Raw genomic sequence first — 22119 nt, forward strand, 5'->3', positions numbered from 1 at the left:
GACCAAGGATGGCTGACTCCAAGAACAATAGAGTCTGTTCAGGTCAGAGTGCTCATTCACTAAATACTGCAAGAATTATCTACATTTTGTGAATACTAATGCAGAGAGGTTAACAAGTTCGTTTTTGCAATGTAGTTCAGTGAATTACTTTGATATACAAGTAATATATGTTTTTTTGTTTGCATTTGACTTAGGATGGGGGAAATGCTCTTAATTATCAAAAGTAATTGCACAATGCAAAACATCTTAATTGCACATTCATTTTGCTTCATTACCTTTATGCAAAATATCTTACTAAAAATAACTTACTATTTTTTTCTTTTGATTTGGGGGTGAAATCTGAATTATGACTTACTCTAATTCAGGCAACGTTCCATATTAAGGTGTCAATAAAACAATAAGTTACACATTACGGCTAGACAAAAATGTCTGGAATGGAAAGTTAATCAGGATTACGGCAGCTCTTGTGACTTTCTGGTTTACTCAGATTTTTGGCTTTTCGGCATCCTTACAAAAAAATAATCCGATTTTTAGAATTGTTCTAAGTAGCCACATTTAACATTCCTTGTTTATTCTTGTATCTCTTTATTCCAGCACTGAATTCAAAGGCAAACCATGAAGGTGTTGACATCAGGTGGAAGCAAAACTGGTCAATTTGTCGTATAAAAATCTGAAAAGTGAATTTACTGCAAGAAGCATGAGTAGAACGTCTGTCACATGATTACAATTTACACTGCATTCGGTCAGAAAAACAGCCACAAGTATGTTTCTCATAAAACATTAATGTACATCAACCACATTTATAAAAGGAACCAAGTTCACAAAAATGCAAACCTTAACTTCTGACAAGAAACAACCCAACGATTCAATTCATAACCTGAGAGTTCATGTGGTACCACTAAAACACAGAAAACAGTATATACACTTAATAAAATGCTATATTCTTGAGACAGAGGTACATAGAAAAAACAGTGGTGATGTGAATTGCATTAGACCCACAGAACGCCTTCTCCTCAGTCTTACTGAACCAAATTAGAAACCAGCAAACACAAAGCTAAAACATGATGGTAAACCTTCAAATTCTACTTAGGAACGATAAAACAGGGACAGGAAACGAGGAGTGCATCATATATGCCAAAACAGATCTATTATAGCTTATAGTGTGTTTCATATAATTTCACAATGTTCCTGAAATGTTCCTCAACAGGCACAATCAGGAAAACCATTAAACTACGGCGGAATCCCTGCGAACATCTTTCTTCTAAAAGAATGTGAAAATTAAGTAAAATTTACTCTGAAACTCCATTTCACGCCTCCACTTTTTTGGGAAGTCATGCCATTAATTCAGGGCAGCTATTAAATGCATACAAAAACATGATTACACAAGATATGAACATGGAGACGATCTTGTTAAAGGTACAAACCAATTGGCTCAAAACATTTAAGTTCCCACCAGTTTTAATTTCATGAGTCATTCCCAAACACAAAAAAATGACCTTGATACAATCACAGGGTTAAACCTAATAACAAATAAACAGGAGCGGTCAGAATTTCAGCATTTTGCTCTGCAAGTGTTGATTCAAATACAGACAGATAACAAATACCTAACAGACCTTAGAAGACACGCCATTTTTAAAGAGATAGTCATCTAAAAATGAAGATACTTTGGAGTACAAAGAGCAACCCCCACAGACTGTCAATACATGGAAAAAATAACTTTTGTGAGAATTAAGTTATATATAAGGGTGTGCAAATGACAGAATGTACATTTTTCGGCAAACTATCCCTTTAAAGTTAAAAAAAAAATGAAGCTATGATAGACAATAGTATCACCTTTTTAAGGGTAATCAGTTATAAAGAGACAGAATGACTCATACGGTTGTCTTTTTTTTTTTTCAAGCAAAGAAACATAAAAAAGGTAGTTCCACTGAAAACTGGTGGAAAGATGATTCATTGGATTGTATTTTTACCCATCACATATTCATTTAAATGGCCATTTAGAAGTTAGTTACATCCTAAAATGACAAATAGCCTGTATCTGACACCATTTGGGTTTGTGAAATAAAAAAACTGAAATACAAGAATGAAATGAGTACAAGCTGGACATACTGTTGTGTATAGTGTATCATATATGAGCGTGAAATTCTACAACCATTTAAAACAATGACTGCATCTGACTCTGAATCTAGAACCATAGGTCTACTAGACACACTTTCCCAAATTAGGCTTTTTTTTTTTTTTTTTTTTTTTTTTTGGAAAAATGTAAAAATAGTCACTTTACAGAATTAATACAAAGCTGAAGGTTACAAAAAAAGACACCACAAATATTTACCAATCAAAATCAAAACATTACTTCAGTGACTATTCATATATTAGAAACATACATTTTGATGCAAATATTGGGGATTCTTATGTCCATTCTCAAAACATACATGACGTGTTAAGTAAATACAGACTGGGAAGCAGGTAACAACAGTATAAAAATAAATCCAGATATCGTCTGACGCATTCAAGCAACGACTGCTAATGCTATGGTTTTAAAAGGCTAATAATAAATACCATACTCGATAAAAAAGACATTGTTAGCAAGACTTAAATCCATACATAAAACAAAAACATTTTCCTTTTTTTTTTTTTTGCATTCACTTTTTAAAGAGGAAAATGGGTCCCTCTCATTCAGTAATACATACCCTTAATTCCATTATGCTTTTCTGTTAGCACTGATATAAAATTGAGCAACATTAAAAATAGTATGTACAATTTATTTTCAATAAATAATATTTTTGCTTTTTTTTTTGCAATATTTTGTTCTATTATAACATTATTGCCACAGATGGGTGATGTGAACACACTCGCTCGCACAAAACGCAAGACAACATGAGGGCAAAGATTCACCAGGTACATTTTTTGCCTTACATTACTCTGCTGTCAAACTCAATATCACAAAGTTAGATGCACAAAAGGAACCCAGGATTCCCAAGACGACTGATTTGATCAGCGTATGTGGACAGATGAGCGGAAAAGGGTTTATTTGGGCAGTGGCGGCAGCGGTGGAGGTGGTTCTGAGGGTAAAGGTGGCGCCTGGGTTCCTCCGCGAGCGCTACTGCTATACCGATAGTCTCCGTACTGAGAGCGATAGTCAAAGATCTGAGGTTGCGCCGGCTGAACGCCCTGCGCACTGAGCAGCGAGTTCAACATGTCAAACGTGTCCTGGTATTCGTTGGACTGGCTGCCCGTATTGTGTCCGTTCGTGTCTGCTTTGTCCGACTTGGAGTGCGAATAGTTTCCCTGATGGTGCGAGAGGCTCAGCGAGGGAAGAATGTCGGACCCCTGACCCATCGCGTGGGAGGGCATTCCGGTGAGCGTCGGCAACTGAAATGAGTTTCTGGACGACTTGCTAACTTTCGAGAGATGGCTGCCGGAAGGAGGATCAGGCAAGTGGGTCCTTTTTCGGGATGAGGATGACGAAGAACTCGATCGCACAGGATCACCTGAGACCTTTTTGTTACTTCCTGGCGCGCTGGCAGAACTGGAGTGTTTTTGTGCTGAGGATGAGGAAGACGATGTTGATAAAGAGCCGGTGGTGGAAGAGGAGGAGTGGTGGTGGTGATGGTGATGATGATGGTGGTGGTGGTTGGACCGCTCTCTGTGTTTCTCGCGATTTTTCCCATCTTCTCCGGAGCCACTTCGCCTTTCCGGAACTCGGATCCGCACTTTAATGTCCTGCTCGGATCCTCGACTGCTGCTTCTGCTGCTCCTGCTGCTGTGCCCACCGCTGCCTGATTGGCCCGGTACTGGGAAGCGCATTTTTATGGAACTGCGTTCCGATCGCTCGTCCAGCGGGATCTTCAAGACGATGGGTGAGGGGTTTTTTAGGTCTGAGGAACTAGAGCTGGACTGCTGGTGGTGATGGTGCTTCTCCTTCTTCTGCTGGCTCATGAGGGCCTGGGCGGCAGTGGCGTATCCCTGTTTCACGCTTGCCTCCATGTTCTCCAACTTCCGCTTCTGCGCCGCCAACTCATCCGCGTGCTTCACCCGATACTCGCTCAGAGACAACTTAGCAGGCACATGAAGCTCGTTGGCAGTGGGCTGCTCCTTGGCAGGAGGCTGCCAGTGCTGGGATGACGGAGCAGAGCTGTGGTCGTCAGCTGAGGAGTCCATGGAGGAAATGGAGGGTGGTGCGGAGAGGCTCATCAGCCCCGCCAACGTGCTATCAGCCGATGCCATGGAGATCATATTCATAATGGCATCTGACTGATCACCATCTTGCACTTTTGATTTCTTGCCAGTCTGACCCGCAGCCTGAAGCACAACAAACAAGAAAAAAATTAGTATGAAATTTATATGGTCAGAACAGACTTTTTTTCTTTTCTAGTAATTAATATTTTTATTCAACAAGAATGCATTTTTTAAATACACGCCATTCTTTTGAACATTCTATTGAACAAAACATTCTGAAAAATCAAAGGTTTATAAAACTATTAGGTAAACTGACTTACTTTCCAGTTTCTGATACGTTTTAAGCGGCTGGGCGTCTTCTCCAAGATCTGCAGGAACTCATGAGTGAGCTCTGTGAAATCATTAAAAACTTGTGAAAACCATATTACTTGAAGAAAAAAAAAAAAAAAAAAACATTTAAAAGGCTATATAGTTTCTTTTCCTGGCTAAACCCCAAAAAATTAGCCCAAGGTTACACTGCGGCCCTACAAACGGATGCTTATTAAAAATCATAATAAAACTGACTTTACCTGTAAACCGAACCAAATAAACAATGCTTTTAAATGATGAAACAAAGATAAAAACAAACCTCACAGCCTTTTCTAAATCTGTAGCATTATACTTTCTATTACAGAGACAATTGCCATTTCAAAAGAAAACCACTTGCAAATACATACCATCCAACAGCTCAAGGGTCACCGTGGGGTCAACGTACTCCCACCAGTGTTTGCTGTCTGTGGAAACTGGAATCTCCCAGTTTGACCATTTACAGGCCAGATGAATACAAACACAAGCTACGATGGGTGGGCTGTACTGCAGGCAGAATGTAGTCAAGTGGAGACTGCAGCAAAAAGAGTACCCATGATTACAAAAAACACGTGAAAAAACAAGAAACCATTTAACACTACGGTCACTCTACAGTGATAAATACATACACTACCAATCAAAAACTTTGGTGGTCAGTAAGATTTCTTTAATAATGTAATACTCGTATTCAGAATGGATGTATTTGATTGACCAAAAGTGACAGTAAAACATTTGTAATGTTACAAAAATGTTCAATTTCAAGTAAATGCTCTTCTATAACTTTCTATTCAGTATACAAACATCTATTTCAAAAAGTGGTAGGCTCCACTGCAATGCAACATTGGCAGCCATTTACCTCAAAAACAGATGTTAATTTTAGCATTTTGATCTAATTTGTAGTAAAAAATGTAACCTTTGAAAAACTTGAGTTTGAATCAACATACCTGTTTGTTGCCATGAAGTATGAGGTCTGAGCTAAGTCTTTACTTGCTGGAAGAACAAATGGAAGGCTCATAATCAGACTTGAAATCTGTGAGCTTGGTGGGCTAGAAGTACCCACTACTGAGCAATACGAAGCACAGTTTACAGTGAGCAGCTGGTTCTCACCTCGCACAAGCTGGGTACACTTGACAACATGTGTGTGAGGGTGATCAATGGTGATCTCAAAAGCTGGAAGGAAGAGAGCAGACGAGAGAGAGACTTTTAGTTTTTGGTTTGAACTATAACTACTCTTTAAAAGTGAAGACCCCACACACGATTTACACAATGAATCAAAAAACATGGGTCTTCCTGTGCATGACTGGTGAAATATCTTTGAGCTCCATGCAAGTGGCCTGTAGGGCGATTTGGTTATATTTAAAATGTTCAAAACAAATGACCATTATGGGCACCGGAAGAGAATTTTCCAAACCAGAGGACATATCACAATAATAATAATAATAATAATAATAATAATAATAATAATAATAATAATAATAATAATATGTCAGCATTTGATACCATTACCATCTCCTGATTTAATATTCTGTAAAACTGTTTTGCTATAGCACACAATCCTAAAAAAGATATTCACAAAAACAATTTTATAATAACAAAAAAGATTTGAAGGCGAAATGCTAATTAAGTTAAAACACGGTTTCTACAAGTTTAAGGCAAATTTAAAACTAAAGTAAAGAAAATGTAAAAAAATTAATAAAAGGAATACAAAAACATGAGCATGGCCTATACAGGTGCTGGTCATACAATTAGAATATCATCAAAAAGTTGATTTATTTCACTAATTCCATTCAAAAAGTGAAACTTGTATATTATATTCATTCATTACACACAGACTGATTAATTTCAAATGTTTATTTTTTTTAATTTTGATGTTTATAACTGACAACTAAGGAAAATCCCAAATTCAGTGTCTCAGAAAATTAGAATATTTCTGTAGGCTACACCACCTGGTGCCACACTCTAATCAGCTAATTAACTCAAAACAAAGTGGTTAAATGGTCTCTCAGTCTAGTTCTGTAGGCTACACAATCATGGGGAAGACTGCTGACTTGACAGTTGTCCAAAAGACGACCATTGACACCTTGCACAAGGAGGGCAAGAAACAAAATGTCATTGCAAAAGAGGCTGGCTGTTCACAGAGCTCTGTGTCCAAGCACATTAATAGAGAGGCGAAGGGAAGGAAAAGATGTGGTAGAAAAAAAAGTGTACAAGCAATAGGGATAACCGCACCCTGGAGAGGATTATGAAACAAAACCCATTCAAAATTGTGGGGGAGATTCACAAAGAGTGGATTGCAGCTGGAGTCAGTGCTTCAAGAACCACTACACAAAGACGTATGCAAGACATGGGTTTCAGCTGTCGCATTCCTTGTGTCAAGCCACTCTTGAACAACAGACAGCATCAGAAGCGTCTCGCTTCAAAAAGGACTGGACTGCTGCTGAGAGGTCCAAAGTTATGTTCTCTGATGAAAGTAAATTTTGCATTTCCTTTGGATATCAAGGTCCCAGAGTCTGGAGGAAGAGAGGAGAGGCACACAATCCACATTTCTTGAGGTCCAGTGTAAAGTTTCCACAGTCAGTGATGGTTTGGGGTGCCATGTCATCTGCTGGTGTTAGTCCGCTGTGTTTTCTGAGGTCCAAGGTCAAGACAGCCATATACCAGGAAGTTTTAGAGCACTTCATGCTTCCTGCTGCTGACCAACTTTATGGAGATGCAGATTTCATTTTCCAACAGCACTTGGCACCTGCACACAGTGCCAAAGCTACCAGTACCTGGTTTAAGGACCATGGTATCCCTGTTCTTAATCGGCCAGCAAACTCGCCTGACCTTAACCCCATAGAAAATCTATGGGGTATTGGGAAGAGGAAGATGCGATATGCCAGACCCAACAATGCAGAAGAGCTGAATGCCACTATCAGAGCAACCCTGGGCTCTCATAACACCTGAGCAGTGCCACAGACTGATCGACTCCATGCCACGCCACATTGCTGCAGTAATTCAGGCAAAAGGAGTCCCAACTAAGTATTGAGTGCTGTACATGCTCATACTTTTCATTTTCATACTTTTTAGTAGGCCAAGATTACTAAAAATCCTTTCTTTGTATTGGTCTTAAGTTATATTCTAATTTTCTGAGATACTGAATTTGGGATGTTCCTTGGTTGTCAGTTATAATCATCAAAATTAAAAGAAATAAACATTTGAAATATATCAGTCTGTGTGCAATGACTGAATATAATATACAAGTTTCACTTTTTGAATGGAATTAGTGAAATAAATCAACTTTTTGATGATATTCTAATTATATGACCAGCACCTGTACTGTAAATGTCTTGTATTAGCAATGCTTCAGAGCAAAAAAAAAAAAAAAAAAAAAAAAAAAAATCAATAGATCTCCAATTAACTTATTTTACAAAAAACAAAGTGCTTGGATAGCTCTGCTTCCAATCACTATGGAAATAACTTTAACTGTCCCTTCTGATATAATTTTTACACAGGGCATGCAAAATTTAAAGGGTTATTTCACCCAAAAATTAAAATTAGGCTGCGTTTTTCTCACCCCCCCAGGGATCCTAGGTGTATATGACTTGCTTCTTTCAGACGAATCCAGTCGGAGTTATATCAAAAATGGTCTTTGATCTTTCAAGCTATATCATTGCAGTCAGCGGGTGTTGCATTGCTTCAGTCCAAAAGACGTGAAATAAAAAGCGCCCTTCCATAAAATAAGTGTCTCACACAGCTCCAGGGGGTGAACAAAGGCCTTCTGTAGCGACACGATGTGTTTTTGTAAGAAAAATATCCATATCCAAATGTAATAATCACTTGAATCTAGCTTGCGACAACAGTTGCACACAGATTCAGTTCTGGGAGCATGACGTATGAGGTCAGTGCTGCGCATGCGCCGATGAGTCTCGTCAAAACCATAATTTGTTTACATGATCAAAAGAAGCAAAGTTTCCTTACTTTAGCAAAGGAAAACCAGTCTCCTCTTGGCTTATATCGAAATCCTCTGACATATGGATATTTTTCTTACAAAAAAAAAAATGCATCGACTCTCTACAGATGGCCTTTGGTCACTCCCTGGAGCCGTGTGAGTTTTTTTTATGGAAGGGCGCTTTTTATTTCACGTCTTTTGGAATGAAGCTATGCTGCTATGATAGAGCTTGAAAGATCAAAGACCATTTTTTATATAACTCCAACTGGATTCGTCTGAAAGAAGAAAGTCATATACACCTAGGATGCATCGAGGGTGAGTAAAACGCAGCCTAATTTTCATTTTTGGGTAAACTAACCCTTTAAAGCCATGACTTATAAATCTAAGGCATTCTGCTTCTACTGAAGAGCTTTTTAGGCCTTCATTTGTGGAAGGGTGAATTAAGACATGCAGACAAGTCAACTAAAAATAAATTAAAAGATAAATTATGATTTAAGCAGACTGAAGTTGGTACTTGGTACTGATACTGTTGAAAAAAAAAGTGCACTGTTACATGTTTTTTTTTTTTTTTTTTTTTTTTTTTTTTTTTTTTAATACCAGATCTTTTGACATTTCTAGTGGACTCAAGATATACTAGGATTAACACACAAAACTGATAGCATTGTGAAACCACACACAGGAAGGAAGGTGCGCATTACCAGATTGAAATGGAAATAAAAATGACAAAGTTGACAGTAAACAGTAGAGTTGACAGTAGAGCTTGTAATAGTCCAGTCGACTCCTGGGAATTAGCAGTGAATGAAAGTAAATGTGGTTATTCGGTGCATCTCTCTAATATGGTGATTCACTGACTCAGACTTGCCCTTCCAAACTTACCCAGGGTCTGGAGTATAATGCTCTCAAGAATGACCAGGTCTTGGGCTTGTTGCAGGTATGTCTGAGATTGAGAGGACAGGCAGGTTACTCATATGTTCTCTTGGTCATGGACTACATACTCACTCTCATCAAATTATTATGACCCTCTTTTTGCACCAAGCCAATCACCTTATGATACAAGATATTCCCTTTCAATTCATAAATATGACAGTTATATAACACTAACAGAAAAATAACAAACAAAGACTAAACAAATTCAACACAAAATCAAAAAAATATGAAAAAAACATCATAAAATAAACATAAAAAAAAAAAAATGTATATATATATAAAAAAAAAATGTGGGTTAGACAACCTGTTCAAAAGAAAAGCAATGTTATGATCGATGCTGTGGTTCTGCTGCTTGTGATTAAATTTGATATTTTAGATTAGTTGATGCAAATATTGATCTGATATCAGTTAAAAAGTGTGAGTGAATAAATTGTCAGCCCAAAAGACTATGGAGACAAAAAAAAAAACAAAGACGCATTTAAAATCATTTAAAAAAATAAAACAGACAAAAAATAAAAAATGTAATCCACTATTCATCAATGACATTCGAAAGTGAACTATTTCTTAAATGAATTATTCCTTTCATTTACTCTCCCTGATTTCAACAGAAACCTATGATTTACTTTCTTCAGTGAAACATAAAAGAAGATCACTTGAGAAATATCTCAGTATTTTTTGTTCACAAAACTATTTTCCAAAACTGTTTGGTTACCAACATTCATAAAAAAAAAATATAAATTTAAACAAAAAAAAAAAATTAAAACATGACAGAAATTACATAATTGTAAGAAAAATATCTTTATGAATTAACTCTTTAGTGAACTATTCCTTTAAGAAATAGTTCCCTCAAAAAAAAAAAAAAAAAAAAAAAAAAAAAAAAAAAAAAATAAAAAGTAAAATTCAGTCAAAAAAAAAAAAAAAAAAAAAAAAAAAAAAAAACTTACTTTAATAAATTACATTTAAACAAAGCACATACATAGAACCAGTGACTCTCACAGATGGTTTGAAGACCGTCTCACATGCACTCTATCATTACTTACATCACTCCTGGTGTCTGGTGAAGGGTCCTGAGGATTGAGACACGCATGGGTCACCTTAATCACATGCTCCAGCTTGCGGGGCTGTTCTTCCACCTTTGCGGCTAAAAAGAGAGCTGCAGGAGCAATCACCTGCGCAGCACATGACAGACACAAGGAGGTTAGAGAGTCCTGGTTAAAGAGGTTTTTAATAAATACTGTGTTAGGATAAAGCACATACATTCCGGTGGAAGCGAGTGAAGGACTGGATCATGTAGAACCGATGCATATACACAATGGCAGTGTTAATTGTAAGTTGAGACCTAAGTTGGTCCAAAGTTAAGGATTTTAACACAAACACATTTTAGAAAACAGCACAACTGCCCAACTCAACAACCTCACGATTTCACAAAGATCATAACTATTATTGATATTTAGGAGAGCATATCCATCCAAAATTTCTTGACCAATACGCTGGGCTTTTCAATCACAGATTAATAATTTCATTAAATCCTTCAATTTGAATTCATTAGAGGTACCACCATTTTTAAAGACACAGTAGAACCATTACTCACATGTAAAAGTGAAAGTACTCACTCCTGACAAATGGAAAAAAATTCAACAATTTTCTTTTAATCTAAGGAACATCATTAATCTAAAATGAAGCAGAATAACTCATATTCTCTCTATTATTATATAACTGCATCAGACCTTCTCTCCAGCAGGGCAAATCAAGGTATGTTTAATTAACACTAACAGACATAGGGTTGGAATGGCATAGGTAACAAATAAATCTAATAATAAAGTGTAAACAGATGGTTTAATGAAGAAAATAATGGACAGTTGAGAGTGGGACTGTAAGTGACACCGGCTGCGCTATTGTTCAGCAGGAGAGACACCTCCAGCTAGGCCCCGCGGCCTAAACTAAACCAAAAACACCAAACTGGGACATAAATCTTTTATTCCGTTCGCCTTAATCCATAGTTTTCACAATACAAAAGGCGTGTTTGCTGGTAGAGCTGTTTCAGGTCAGTTTAACGCTGAAACTCAACACCACACAAGCCGCCCGAGCCGGCGTCAGTCTCCTCAGAGCAGCTGCCGAGAACGACGCCTCACAAACTGAAAAAGATACACGTTGAGCCGCTGTCCCATGTCCTGCAGCAGGTTAGCGGCTTGCTGTCGGTACGAGAGCTCTTTGTCGGGATCAAGTCCCGCTCGGCGAGATGGGCTGTTTTCGATTTGTTCGCGCGTGAAGTACCATTTATTGTTATTTAGCGAAAGCGAAGGGAACGAAGCCGCCATTACTGAGAAGGACAATGTTTTAAAATCTCACTGCGTCACAGGAAGTGCGTCATCGCCGGCTGGCGGTGCGGGTTGAATTTAACCCGTTCAGAACTGGACCACTGATCTACACTCACCTAAAGGATTATTAGGAACACCATACTAATACTGTGTTTGACCCCCTTTCGCCTTAAGAACTGCCTTAATTCTGTGTGGCATTGATTCAACAAGGTGCTGAAAGCATTCTTTAGAAATGTTGGCCAATATTGAAAGGATAGCATCTTGCAGTTGATGGAGATTTGTGGGATGCACATCCAGGACACGAAGCTCCCGTTCCACCACATCCCAAAGATGCTCTATTGGGTTGAGATCTGGTGACTGTGGGGGCCATTTTAGTACAGTGAACTCATTGTCATGTTCAAGAAACCAATTTGAAATGATTCGAGCTTTGTGACATGGTGCATTATCCTGCTGGAAGTAGCCATCAGAGGATGGGTACATGGTGGTCATAAAGGGATGGACATGGTCAGAAACAATGCTCAGGTAGGCCGTGGCATTTAAACGATGCTCAATTGGCACTAAGGGGCCTACAGTGTGCCAAGAAAACATCCCCCACACCATTACACCACCACCAGCAGCCTGCACAGTGGTAACAAGGCATGATGGATCCATGTTCTCATTCTGTTTACGCCAAATTCTGACTCTACCATCTGAATGTCTCAACAGAAATCGAGACTCATCAGACCAGGCAACATTTTTCCAGTCTTCAACTGTCCAATTTTGGTGAGCTCTTGCAAATTGTAGCCTCTTTTTCCTATTTGTAGTGGAGATGAGTGGTACCGGTGGGGGGTCTTCTGCTGTCTTAGCCCACACAAATCAATTTCTTCATACCATTTTCTAAACAGTGGTTATTTCAGTCAAAGTTGCTCTTCTATCAAAGTTGCTCTTCTACCAGCTTGAATCATCAACTTGAATCAGTCGGCCCATTTCTCCTCTGACCTCTAGCATCAACAAGGCATTTTCGCCCACAGGACTGCCGCATACTGGATGTTTTCCCTTTTCACACCATTCTTTGTAAACCCTAGAAATGGTTGTGCATGAAAATCCCAGTAACTGAAATTGTGAAACTACTCAGACCGGCCCGTCTGGCACCAACAACCATGCCACGCTCAAAATTGCTTAAATCACCTTTCTTTCCCATTCTGACATTCAGTTTGGAGTTCAGGAGATTGTCTTGACCAGGACCACACAGCACACACCTAAATGCATGGAAGCATCTGCCATGTGATTGGTTGATTAGATAATTGCATTAATGAGAAATTGAACAGGTGTTCCTAATAATCCTTTAGGTGAGTGTATAATATAGAACATAATATAGTCATATATAGATCAGTGAACTGGGCACAAAATTATCTTTATTTCTACTCCAAATGCATCCATGAATTAAAATGAATTATTTTCTGACAATTTTTAGTAATTATTTTTTTTGTAATGCCCATTACAACACTAGAAACCCAGATATAAGGCAGGGCTCTACACTTACTTTTCGTTTTAGAAACACTTGTGCTCCTAACCTTAAAATTTAAGGAACACGTTAAAAATTTTAGGAGCACCTTACAATCAATAATCCAAAATTTTATAAAATAAAAAAATAGCCTTCCTGATGCAAATTTTAATCCAATTCAGACGGTCAAGGTGTAATAATATGTAAATTTATTAAAAAGAATATAGAGAACAGAAACCACAAATCATAACTTGGAAATAAAGTTCTGGATAATAGTAACAACCTTCAAATATAGAAAATGTAAATCCAATGTTAGTACATTTTTAATAACAATCCATTTATGATGGATTGAACCCAACCAGTATTAATCAAAACATTAATAAAATTGTAAGTAAAAACATAAACAATTATTCTGTTCGAATCAAAAGTACCAAAATATTAGTATTAAAAATATAAAGTATCAGAGTATCAAAGTATCTGAATTTCAAGGTATCTGAATTTGAATAAAAACCTGTAAGAGTTCTAAGTCTGAGTCTAATAGTTGTCGAGTGAAGCCAAAGAAGAGGAAGTGAGCTGAAAAGATAGAGAGACCAGAGTCTCAGAAAGTCAAAACCCACTCTATTTTGCAGAGTCTATCTTATATAACTGTTGGTTCTAGACATAAGTCCATCATCTGGCTATCACTAATAACACCTGACCTTTAAAAATAGTCTAGTCAATGTCTCGATTTTGGACTTCTTCCTCTTTTAGATTCAAAGTATCATACTGATAATTCTAAGAAATATTGATACAAAAGAACAATACATGCAGTTCAACTTCATATGCAAAACAGACTCAGCTGACTACGCAGTTAGAAATACTGTGAAATTACATATGAAATATACCATAAAGTTTTACCAAAAACAGTTTTTTTGAATATAAAAATGAAACCTGTTAATATATATATATATGAGACAGATCCTTTCCATGAAATATTAATTTTTAAACTTTTGAAATGAAACATCATTATGAATAGAACACATTTTGAATACGTGACTTCTCAGAATCTCTCAACAACACTTTGGGTTTAATTTAAATACGTGGACTTATTCTAAGAATCTCTATAACCATGTGGATACTTTAAAGTGATTTAAAGTGGGATTCCCATCATTACAAGGTGATATTTGACACTTTAAAGTGATTTAAAGTGGGAATTTGTTTTTACCTTTGTAATGGCATTGTGTCAAGTGTCATATTTAATGTCAAATTCTTTAAAAATTATTAATTAATTACTAATTAAAACAACAGAATAAGAACAAGTAGAATAATAAATATAAGTTACAAATCAAATGAAATCAGCAGAGGTTGTAATTACATTATTTAAATAACGAAAAAAAATATACTTTAAAAATGAAACACTAGCTGCAGGTGGTGGCAAGTCACTGATTTTATCACTGAATCATTCATTCAATTGATTCATTCACACGGCTGATTCATTCAGGAATGAAGCTGTCTTTATGAATGGGTAACTTTTTCAACCTCTTTTTCAAACTATTTGACAATGACGAAATAGAGCGAAATCCGAGAATAGTGTTATAGTCAGACAACGTAAGTCACTTAATATTAACTTCTTGTTTATTGAACTGTTGTATTAAATCAGTATCACATTTACAAACTCCCTTAAAAATCATTAAAAGCTGTCACTCATCTTAGTTCATCGTGATCTCACATTATAATCAACGAAGCTCTCTACACTGCACAATGAATCTCTTATTTACACCCTGTCTACACTTTGCTTATGAAAGGATTTTTGAGATATGTCACAAATATGATGATGCTCTGGTCAGTTGCACTGGTGCTCCTAAATATTCTTTTTTCATAATCGCATGCAGAAGTTTTCATGGTTGCACTGTAGAGCCCTGCTATTTAAAGAAAACTAAATTAAAGCCTACATTCATGCAAAATAATTTTACATTCATGTTGGTTTTAACAAATCAAGTGCTTTTCCTAAAAAAAAAAACAACAACAAACAAACAAACAAACAAAACGTATTCAACGCAAGGCATACAAATAGCAGATAACTTAAAAAAAAAACATATTAAATACACAAAATACCATATCAAACATACAAAAAGTCATTCACAACTTTACTTTTGAATCCTTTTAAAAGAAATGCAAAAATATTACAAGACGGCATTCAAATTACAATCAACTTATTCAACATTACAACAGAGGCATGGGCACAAAATGAAAAGGCTAAATAAAATAATATATAAAAAAATACAGAATAATATATTGAATTATATAGTATACAAATGTATTGTATCAGCTATATTGAAGTTTTAGTTGATATGTACTTGTAACATTTGCTGTAACGTTTTATATATGATTTTCATACATTCTTTGTTAAGTAGCTCGAGTATCACAATCGTCCAGCCCTCTCCATAAACAAAGGTTTCCATGTGACTTTTATTTTGAATTTTCCTTTGCTACACATCATCTTTCGTTTATTGGGGCATTTTTGTTCCTTTTAACCCGATGCGGGAATTTAAAACATTATGTTTTTTATTTGAATCCCAGTCCTAAAATGGAGTATAAATACTAATAATAATAATAATTATGAAACATTTAATGTTAATGTATGTGAAAGGGACTTGAAAGGGACTTCTTTGCGGCGAAGGAGGTTCTGTCGAGAGAACAGAACCGTGACGAATGCGGAAGTGTTTATGTTGTAACTGGTTTAGTTCAGTGGCGTGTACTAAAATAAAATGACCGAGTCTAAAGCGAAAAATATCAGCGCTATTCCAATCGATGGATTCAGCAATCTTCGCATCACATCATTATGGAGCTTTCTACAGTCTGTAAGTTTACAGCAACATTACATTCTTTTTTTATGGTTCACTTAAAGCTAATTTAGAGTTTAGTAGGTATTTTACAACCGAGGCTACCTGTATTAAGTATTATTATTATTATTATTATTATTTTTATTTTTTTTTGTAAATAGTAAGAAGTAGTAATAATCATGTGATCTGGTTTCCAGGTTGACTGGTCTGAACCCTGGCTGATGGGTCTGCTGGCCTTCCATGTCTTGTGTTTAGGTTTCACCATCCTGTCCTGCAAATACTACCGCCTGCAGATCTGTCATTTTCTCTTAATGGGTGAGTTTTTGCAATAAAGATATTATCAGAGGAAATTTATAAAATTATTAACTTTCTGAAAATATTACTTGACAACCAACAAAATGTGTGAATTTCGAAAGTATCCCAAATATCATTTACATTTATTTAGTTATCTAACATACGTTAGGTATTTATACACTAGATAACGCAGTATTTATTTTCTTTTCAGTCGCTATGGTTTACAGTGCAGAATACCTGAATGAGCTGGCAGCGATGAATTGGAGGTGATCATATACCCACCATATCCCCCTGACATTAAATCTGTTTTATCATTATACTGAACGTGTCTGCATTTTGTGTTTAGGTCTTTTTCAAAGTTCCAATACTTTGATTCCAAAGGAATGTTCATTTCACTAGTATACTCAGTCCCGCTCTTGCTCAACACTGTTATTGTTGTGGTAAGTTTTTCCTTTTAGAATATTCTTCTTCATATAAAATACTGCAATGTGCATTTCATCTTATTAATTTGACAGAGTACAGGTCCTTCTCAAAAAATTAGCATATTGTGATAAAAGTTCATTATTTTCCATAATGTAATGATAAAAATTAAACTTTCATATATTTTAGATTCATTGCACACCAACTGAAATATTTCAGGTCTTTTATTGTTTTAATACTGATGATTTTGGCATACAGCTCATGAAAACCCAAAATTCCTATCTCAAAAAAATTAGCATATTTCATCCGACCAATAAAAGAAAAGTGTTTTTAATACAAAAAAAGTAAACCTTCAAATAATTATGTTCAGTTATGCACTCAATGCTTGGCCGGGAATCCTTTTGCAGAAATGACTGCTTCAATGCGGCGTGGCATGGAGGCAATCAGCCTGTGGCACTGCTGAGGTGTTATGGAGGCCCAGGATGCTTCGATAGCGGCCTTAAGCTCATCCAGAGTGTTGGGTCTTGCGTCTCTCAACTTTCTCTTCACAATATCCCACAGATTCTCTATGGGGTTCAGGTCAGGAGAGTTGGCAGGCCAATTGAGCACAGTAATACCATGGTCAGTAAACCATTTACCAGTGGTTTTGGCACTGTGAGCAGGTGCCAGGTCGTGCTGAAAAACGAAATCTTCATCTCCATAAAGCTTTTTCAGCAGATGGAAGCATGAAGTGCTCCAAAATCTCCTGATAGCTAGCTGCATTGACCCTGCCCTTGATAAAACACAGTGGACCAACACCAGCAGCTGACATGGCACCCCAGACCATCACTGACTGTGGGTACTTGACACTGGACTTCAGGCATTTTGGCATTTCCTTCTCCCCCAGTCTTCCTCCAGACTCTGGCACCTTGATTTCCGAATGACATGAAAAATTTGCTTTCATCCGAAAAAAGTACTTTGGACCACTGAGCAACAGTCCAGTGCTGCTTCTCTGTAGCCCGGGTTAGGCGCTTCTGCCGCTGTTTCTGGTTCAAAAGCACACGCCTGTGCACGGTGGCTCTGGATGTTTCTACTCCAGACTCAGTCCACTGCTTCCGCAGGTCCCCCAAGGTCTGGAATCGGTCCTTCTCCACAATCTTCCTCAGGGTCCCGTCACCTCTTCTTGTTGTGCAGCGTTTTTTGCCACACTTTTTCCTTCCCACAGACTTCCCACTGAGGTGCCTTGATACAGCACTCTGGGAACAGCCTATTCGTTCAGAAAATTTCTTTCTGTGTCTTATCCTCTCGCTTGAGGGTGTCAATGATGGCCTTCTGGACAGCAGTCAGGTCGGCAGTCTTACCCATGATTGCGGTTTTGAGTAATGAACCAGGCTGGGAGTTTTTTAAAAGCCTCACAAATCTTTTGCAGGTGTTTTTAGAGTTAATTAGTTGATTCAGATGATTAGGTTAATAGCTCGTTTAGAGAACCTTTTCATGATATGCTAATTTTTTGAGATAGGAATTTTGGGGTTTTCATGAGCTGTATGCCAAAATCATCAGTATTAAAACAATAAAAGACCTGAAATATTTCAGTTGGTGTGCAATGAATCTAAAATATATGAAAGTTTAATTTTATCATTACATTATGGAAAATAATGAACTTTTATCACAATATGCTAATTTTTTGAGAAGGACCTGTATGTTAACTTGGTCAAGATTTTGCTTTTGATTTAAACTTAAATCTATGTTTTTTTTTTTTTAGGCTGTGTGGGTGTGGAGGACCTTCTCAACTATGACAGATTTAAAGATAATGCAATTAAAGAGAAAAGCTGCCAGAGAGAACAAAAAAATGCAATAGAAGACATGAACAGGATGTGCTTAATGTCCAGTGGTGGAGGGCAAATATAGTGGGAAAAAAAGACTGTTTAGTATGGTGTGATCATTAGAAAATATGTGGTGGTGAAGGCTCTTAAGTATTATTTCAGATTGCTGATGGATGATTACTCCACCTGCTAGCAGAACATTTGATTTTATCAAATCATAATACTATCAAACCTATTGGACAAAGCCATCAACTGTATTATGCAACTGCTTTGTGTACATATTGACCATTCCAGAGCTCAATTTTGCTTATTTGTCTGTTGTTAACATTGAATGGATTGTATAAAACCCTGTTTTTGAGTGTCGGACGTGTAGATTGTGTATTTATGTCAATAAACTGAATGTTGTTGGTTTTTTATAGACATCGTTTTGATTTTCTTTTAATGTTATACCACTACATCAAGACCGAGATGCGCAACTCCTTAAGTCTAAGACCACATTGAAAGTGAATTTTTTTTTTTAAACCTTCAAATAAACAAAGTCTCAGGATCTTTATTTTGTTAATATTAAGATGAACAATAAAGGAATAGTTAACCCAAAAATGAGCTTTTGCTAAAAATTTACTCACCCTCAGGCATTCAAAGATGTAGATGATTTTGTTTTCTTCATTGGAACAGATTTGGAGAAGTTTAGCATTATTGTGATGTTTTTATCAACCATTTGACTCTCATTTTGAGGGCACCCATTCACTGCAGAGAATCCTCGCCAACTGATATTTTGCAGTGAATGGGTGCCATCAGACTGAGAGTCAAAACGGTTGATAAAAACATCACAAGTAATCCATAATGCTCCAGTCCATCAGTTAACATATTGTGAAAAGTTGCATTTGTTTTTAAGAAATACATTTATTATGAATGCATTTTAACTTCAAACCATCTCTTCTAGCTAAAATAGTCTATAATTAATAAAAATGCTTCTTCCACCCCCATCAAAAAACATATTTGTTTAGAACAGTTTTGGACTGTTTTGGCTTTTAAACATGGTTGATCTGTGCACATTTCTCTCCTGATTCAGAATAAACTTTTTCATTTCAATTTTTTTTTTTTTTTTTTTTTTTTTTTTTACTGGAGGTAGCAATATTACGCATAGAGGATTTCAGCCAGAAGCAACAGTTCAAAGTTAAAACACGTTAATGATGGATTTGTTTCTTATGAACACACAACTTTCACTTCACAAGGCATTAATTGATGGAATGGAGTCGTGTGGATTACGTGTGGATAATTGTGATGTTTTTATTAGCTGTTTGGATTTTTATTCTGACGGCACCCATTCACTGCAGAGGATCTATTGATGAGCATGTGATGCAATGCTTAGATTTGTTTGCTTACAAATTTCTCCAAATCTGTTACAGTGAAGAAACAAACTCTTGGAAAACCAAGGATGAGTACATTATTAACAAATTTTAATTTTTTGGTGAGCTATTTCTTTAATATTTTTAATGTGTGTGTGTGTGTATATATATATATATATATATATATATATATATATATTATATATATATATACATACAGGACAGGTCAAAAGTTTGGAAACATTACTATTTTTAATGTTTTTGAAAGAAGTTTCTTCTGCTCATCAAGCCTGCATTTATTTGATCAAAAATACAGGAAAAAAAATGTAATTTGTGATATAATATTACAATTTAAAATAATTGTTTTTAAATTTATTATACTTTAAATTATCATTTATTTCTGTGATGCAAAGCTGAATTTTTAGGATCATTATCACATGGTCCTTTAGAAATCATTCTAATATGATGATTCATTATCAAAGTTGGAAACAGTTCTGCTGCTTAATATTTTTTCAGAACATGTGATACTTTTTTAGGATACTTTGATGAATAAAAAGTAAAAGTAAAAAAAAAAAGAAGCTATGTTTTTAAAATATAAATATTTTGTAATAACAATATACACTACTGGTCAGTAATTTGGGGTCAGTAATCTTTTTTTCTTTCTTTTTTTTTTTAAATAAAATCAATACTTTTATTCAGCAAGGATGTGTTAAATTGATAAAAAGTGATAGTAAAGAAAATATATTATTAGAATATATATTATAAGAATTTAAATAAATTCTTTTGAATAAATGCAGTTCTTTTTAACCTTTTATTCATCAAATATATTAGACAGCAGAACTGTTTCCAACACTCATAATAAATCAGAATATTAGAATGATTTCTAAATGATCATGTGATAGACTGGATGTTACATGTGACACTGAAGGCTGGAGTAATGATGCTGAAAATTCAGCTTTGCATCACAGGAATAAATTATTTTTTTTAAAGTATATTCAAATAGAAAACTATTATTTTAAGTTGTAATAATATTTCACAATATTACTGTTTTTTTCTGTATTTTTGATCAAATAAATGCAGGCTTGATGAGCAGAAGAGACTTCTTTCAAAAACATTAAAAATAGTAATGTTTCCAAACTTTTGACCTGTACTGTATATATATATATATATATATATATATATATATATATATATATATATATATATACATATACACACACACACACATTAAAATATATACATTAACTTTCACACAAATTATTATGCAGATAATATAATTTGCAATGGAAAAGTGTCACATTAGTAAAGAAGGAAAAGAGAAGATTTTTTTTAAATGAAATTACTTTCTTTAACCAGTAGAGGGGGCAGCACACCAATTCCCCAGGGTTTAGTGTAGTGCAGTCCATAAATGTTGCAGTGCACCCTATATGGTCAGAGTCACATGCATGCATGCATAATTGGACTATTATAAGCAGCTTTGAAGACCTCAGGATTATACAATCCATTGAGGTGATGCTCAAAATGCAAAGCTAATCATTATGAAAATCATCTGGCCTCAAGGAGATTTAGAATTTTTGATGTGCAATGATGGTGATTTGGATTGCGACTATCAGGTATCACGCTTCACTTACGCAGTCTTGAGATCTCATCCTGAAACCAACAGTGGCAAAACTTCAAAGTCACTACCATCCTCCCGAGTCAGTAAAATGAAGTCATATTTCATAGGATTATTGACTTTTCATTCTTCATTATTCACTCCCTCTTTCTCTCTCTATGGGAAAATGAGCCGAAATCCAGCTGTGGATATCAAAATGTATTCTTTTTCATATAGGTGTGATGTTACATGATATTCTTTCCTGGAAAGTTGTAATGCTAACAATCCTCCTCAAGGGTCTGGAGATTGAACATTCACATGTTTCAAAGTGAGTTAGCTGTAGTGAAGCCATGCTTTGGCCCAGCATTTCTCTTCTATGTGACTTTTCATTTGGTTTCTGTGCCAATTTTATGGCCAAACCACGAGAGGAGTTACACAGGAACCATCTGAAACAGGTGCTCTGTGCTTTCCTGGAAAGCTTTCTGCTTTCTGAAGAGTGCTGAGATGTCAAAGGCCTGTTTTCTGTACACTTAAGAGGAAGATAAATGAGTTTTATGATGTCAGAGGATTTGTGGTTTTCTGACAAGAAGTATCCTTTCATTTCACTACCTTCATGGAGCAAAAATGAGCCAAAACTATTAAATCAACAAGATAT

At 36.0% G+C, this 22119-nt stretch overlaps 2 protein-coding genes across 3 annotated transcripts; one reads left to right on the forward strand and one right to left on the reverse strand.

Moving 5' to 3' along the window:
* Nucleotides 1-565: 565 nt before the first annotated feature.
* On the reverse strand, nucleotides 566-11805 carry LOC109063724 (cyclin-T1-like). Of its 2 annotated transcripts, XM_042750946.1 has the most exons (9): nucleotides 11531-11804; nucleotides 10640-10721; nucleotides 10423-10551; nucleotides 9332-9392; nucleotides 5632-5694; nucleotides 5469-5514; nucleotides 4896-5059; nucleotides 4500-4570; nucleotides 566-4302 (listed from the first exon to the last, which is right to left on the reverse strand). In XM_042750946.1, the coding sequence occupies exons 1-9, from the start codon at nucleotides 11698-11700 to the stop codon at nucleotides 3028-3030; spliced, it is 2061 nt and encodes a 686-aa protein (XP_042606880.1). In that variant the 5' UTR covers nucleotides 11701-11804; the 3' UTR covers nucleotides 566-3027. The 2 variants fall into 2 exon arrangements, with proteins under 2 accessions (XP_042606880.1, XP_042606879.1); XM_042750945.1 differs by having other exon boundaries at nucleotides 5469-5694; nucleotides 11531-11805.
* A 3978-nt stretch (nucleotides 11806-15783) lies between these two features.
* Nucleotides 15784-18941, forward strand: LOC109060560 (transmembrane protein 18-like). The gene is made up of 5 exons (XM_042750951.1): nucleotides 15784-16023; nucleotides 16203-16320; nucleotides 16511-16565; nucleotides 16646-16739; nucleotides 18461-18941. Exons 1-5 carry the CDS (start codon nucleotides 15931-15933, stop codon nucleotides 18554-18556), a joined length of 456 nt encoding a protein of 151 aa, XP_042606885.1. The 5' UTR covers nucleotides 15784-15930; the 3' UTR covers nucleotides 18557-18941.
* Nucleotides 18942-22119: the final 3178 nt, after the last annotated feature.

Source organism: Cyprinus carpio, chromosome B23, assembly GCF_018340385.1.
Source record: "Cyprinus carpio isolate SPL01 chromosome B23, ASM1834038v1, whole genome shotgun sequence".
NCBI lineage: Eukaryota > Metazoa > Chordata > Actinopteri > Cypriniformes > Cyprinidae > Cyprinus > Cyprinus carpio.

What these genes read in the sequence shown, in the direction of transcription:
- LOC109063724 (XM_042750945.1), bottom strand. Translation starts at nt 11,700, where the DNA reads ATGGCGGCTTCGTTCCCTTCGCTTTCGCTAAATAACAATAAATGGTAC. An exon ending in TCACTCGCTTCCACCGGAAT is followed by an intron (nt 10,552 to 10,639) that starts GTATGTGCTTTA and finishes TGTGCTGCGCAG; the next exon opens with GTGATTGCTCCTGCAGCTCT. An exon ending in AACGTATCAGAAACTGGAAA is followed by an intron (nt 4,303 to 4,499) that starts GTAAGTCAGTTT and finishes GTTGTGCTTCAG; the next exon opens with GCTGCGGGTCAGACTGGCAA.
- LOC109060560 (XM_042750951.1), top strand. Translation starts at nt 15,931, where the DNA reads ATGACCGAGTCTAAAGCGAAAAATATCAGCGCTATTCCAATCGATGGA. An exon ending in TATGGAGCTTTCTACAGTCT is followed by an intron (nt 16,024 to 16,202) that starts GTAAGTTTACAG and finishes TCTGGTTTCCAG; the next exon opens with GTTGACTGGTCTGAACCCTG. An exon ending in CTGTCATTTTCTCTTAATGG is followed by an intron (nt 16,321 to 16,510) that starts GTGAGTTTTTGC and finishes TTTTCTTTTCAG; the next exon opens with TCGCTATGGTTTACAGTGCA.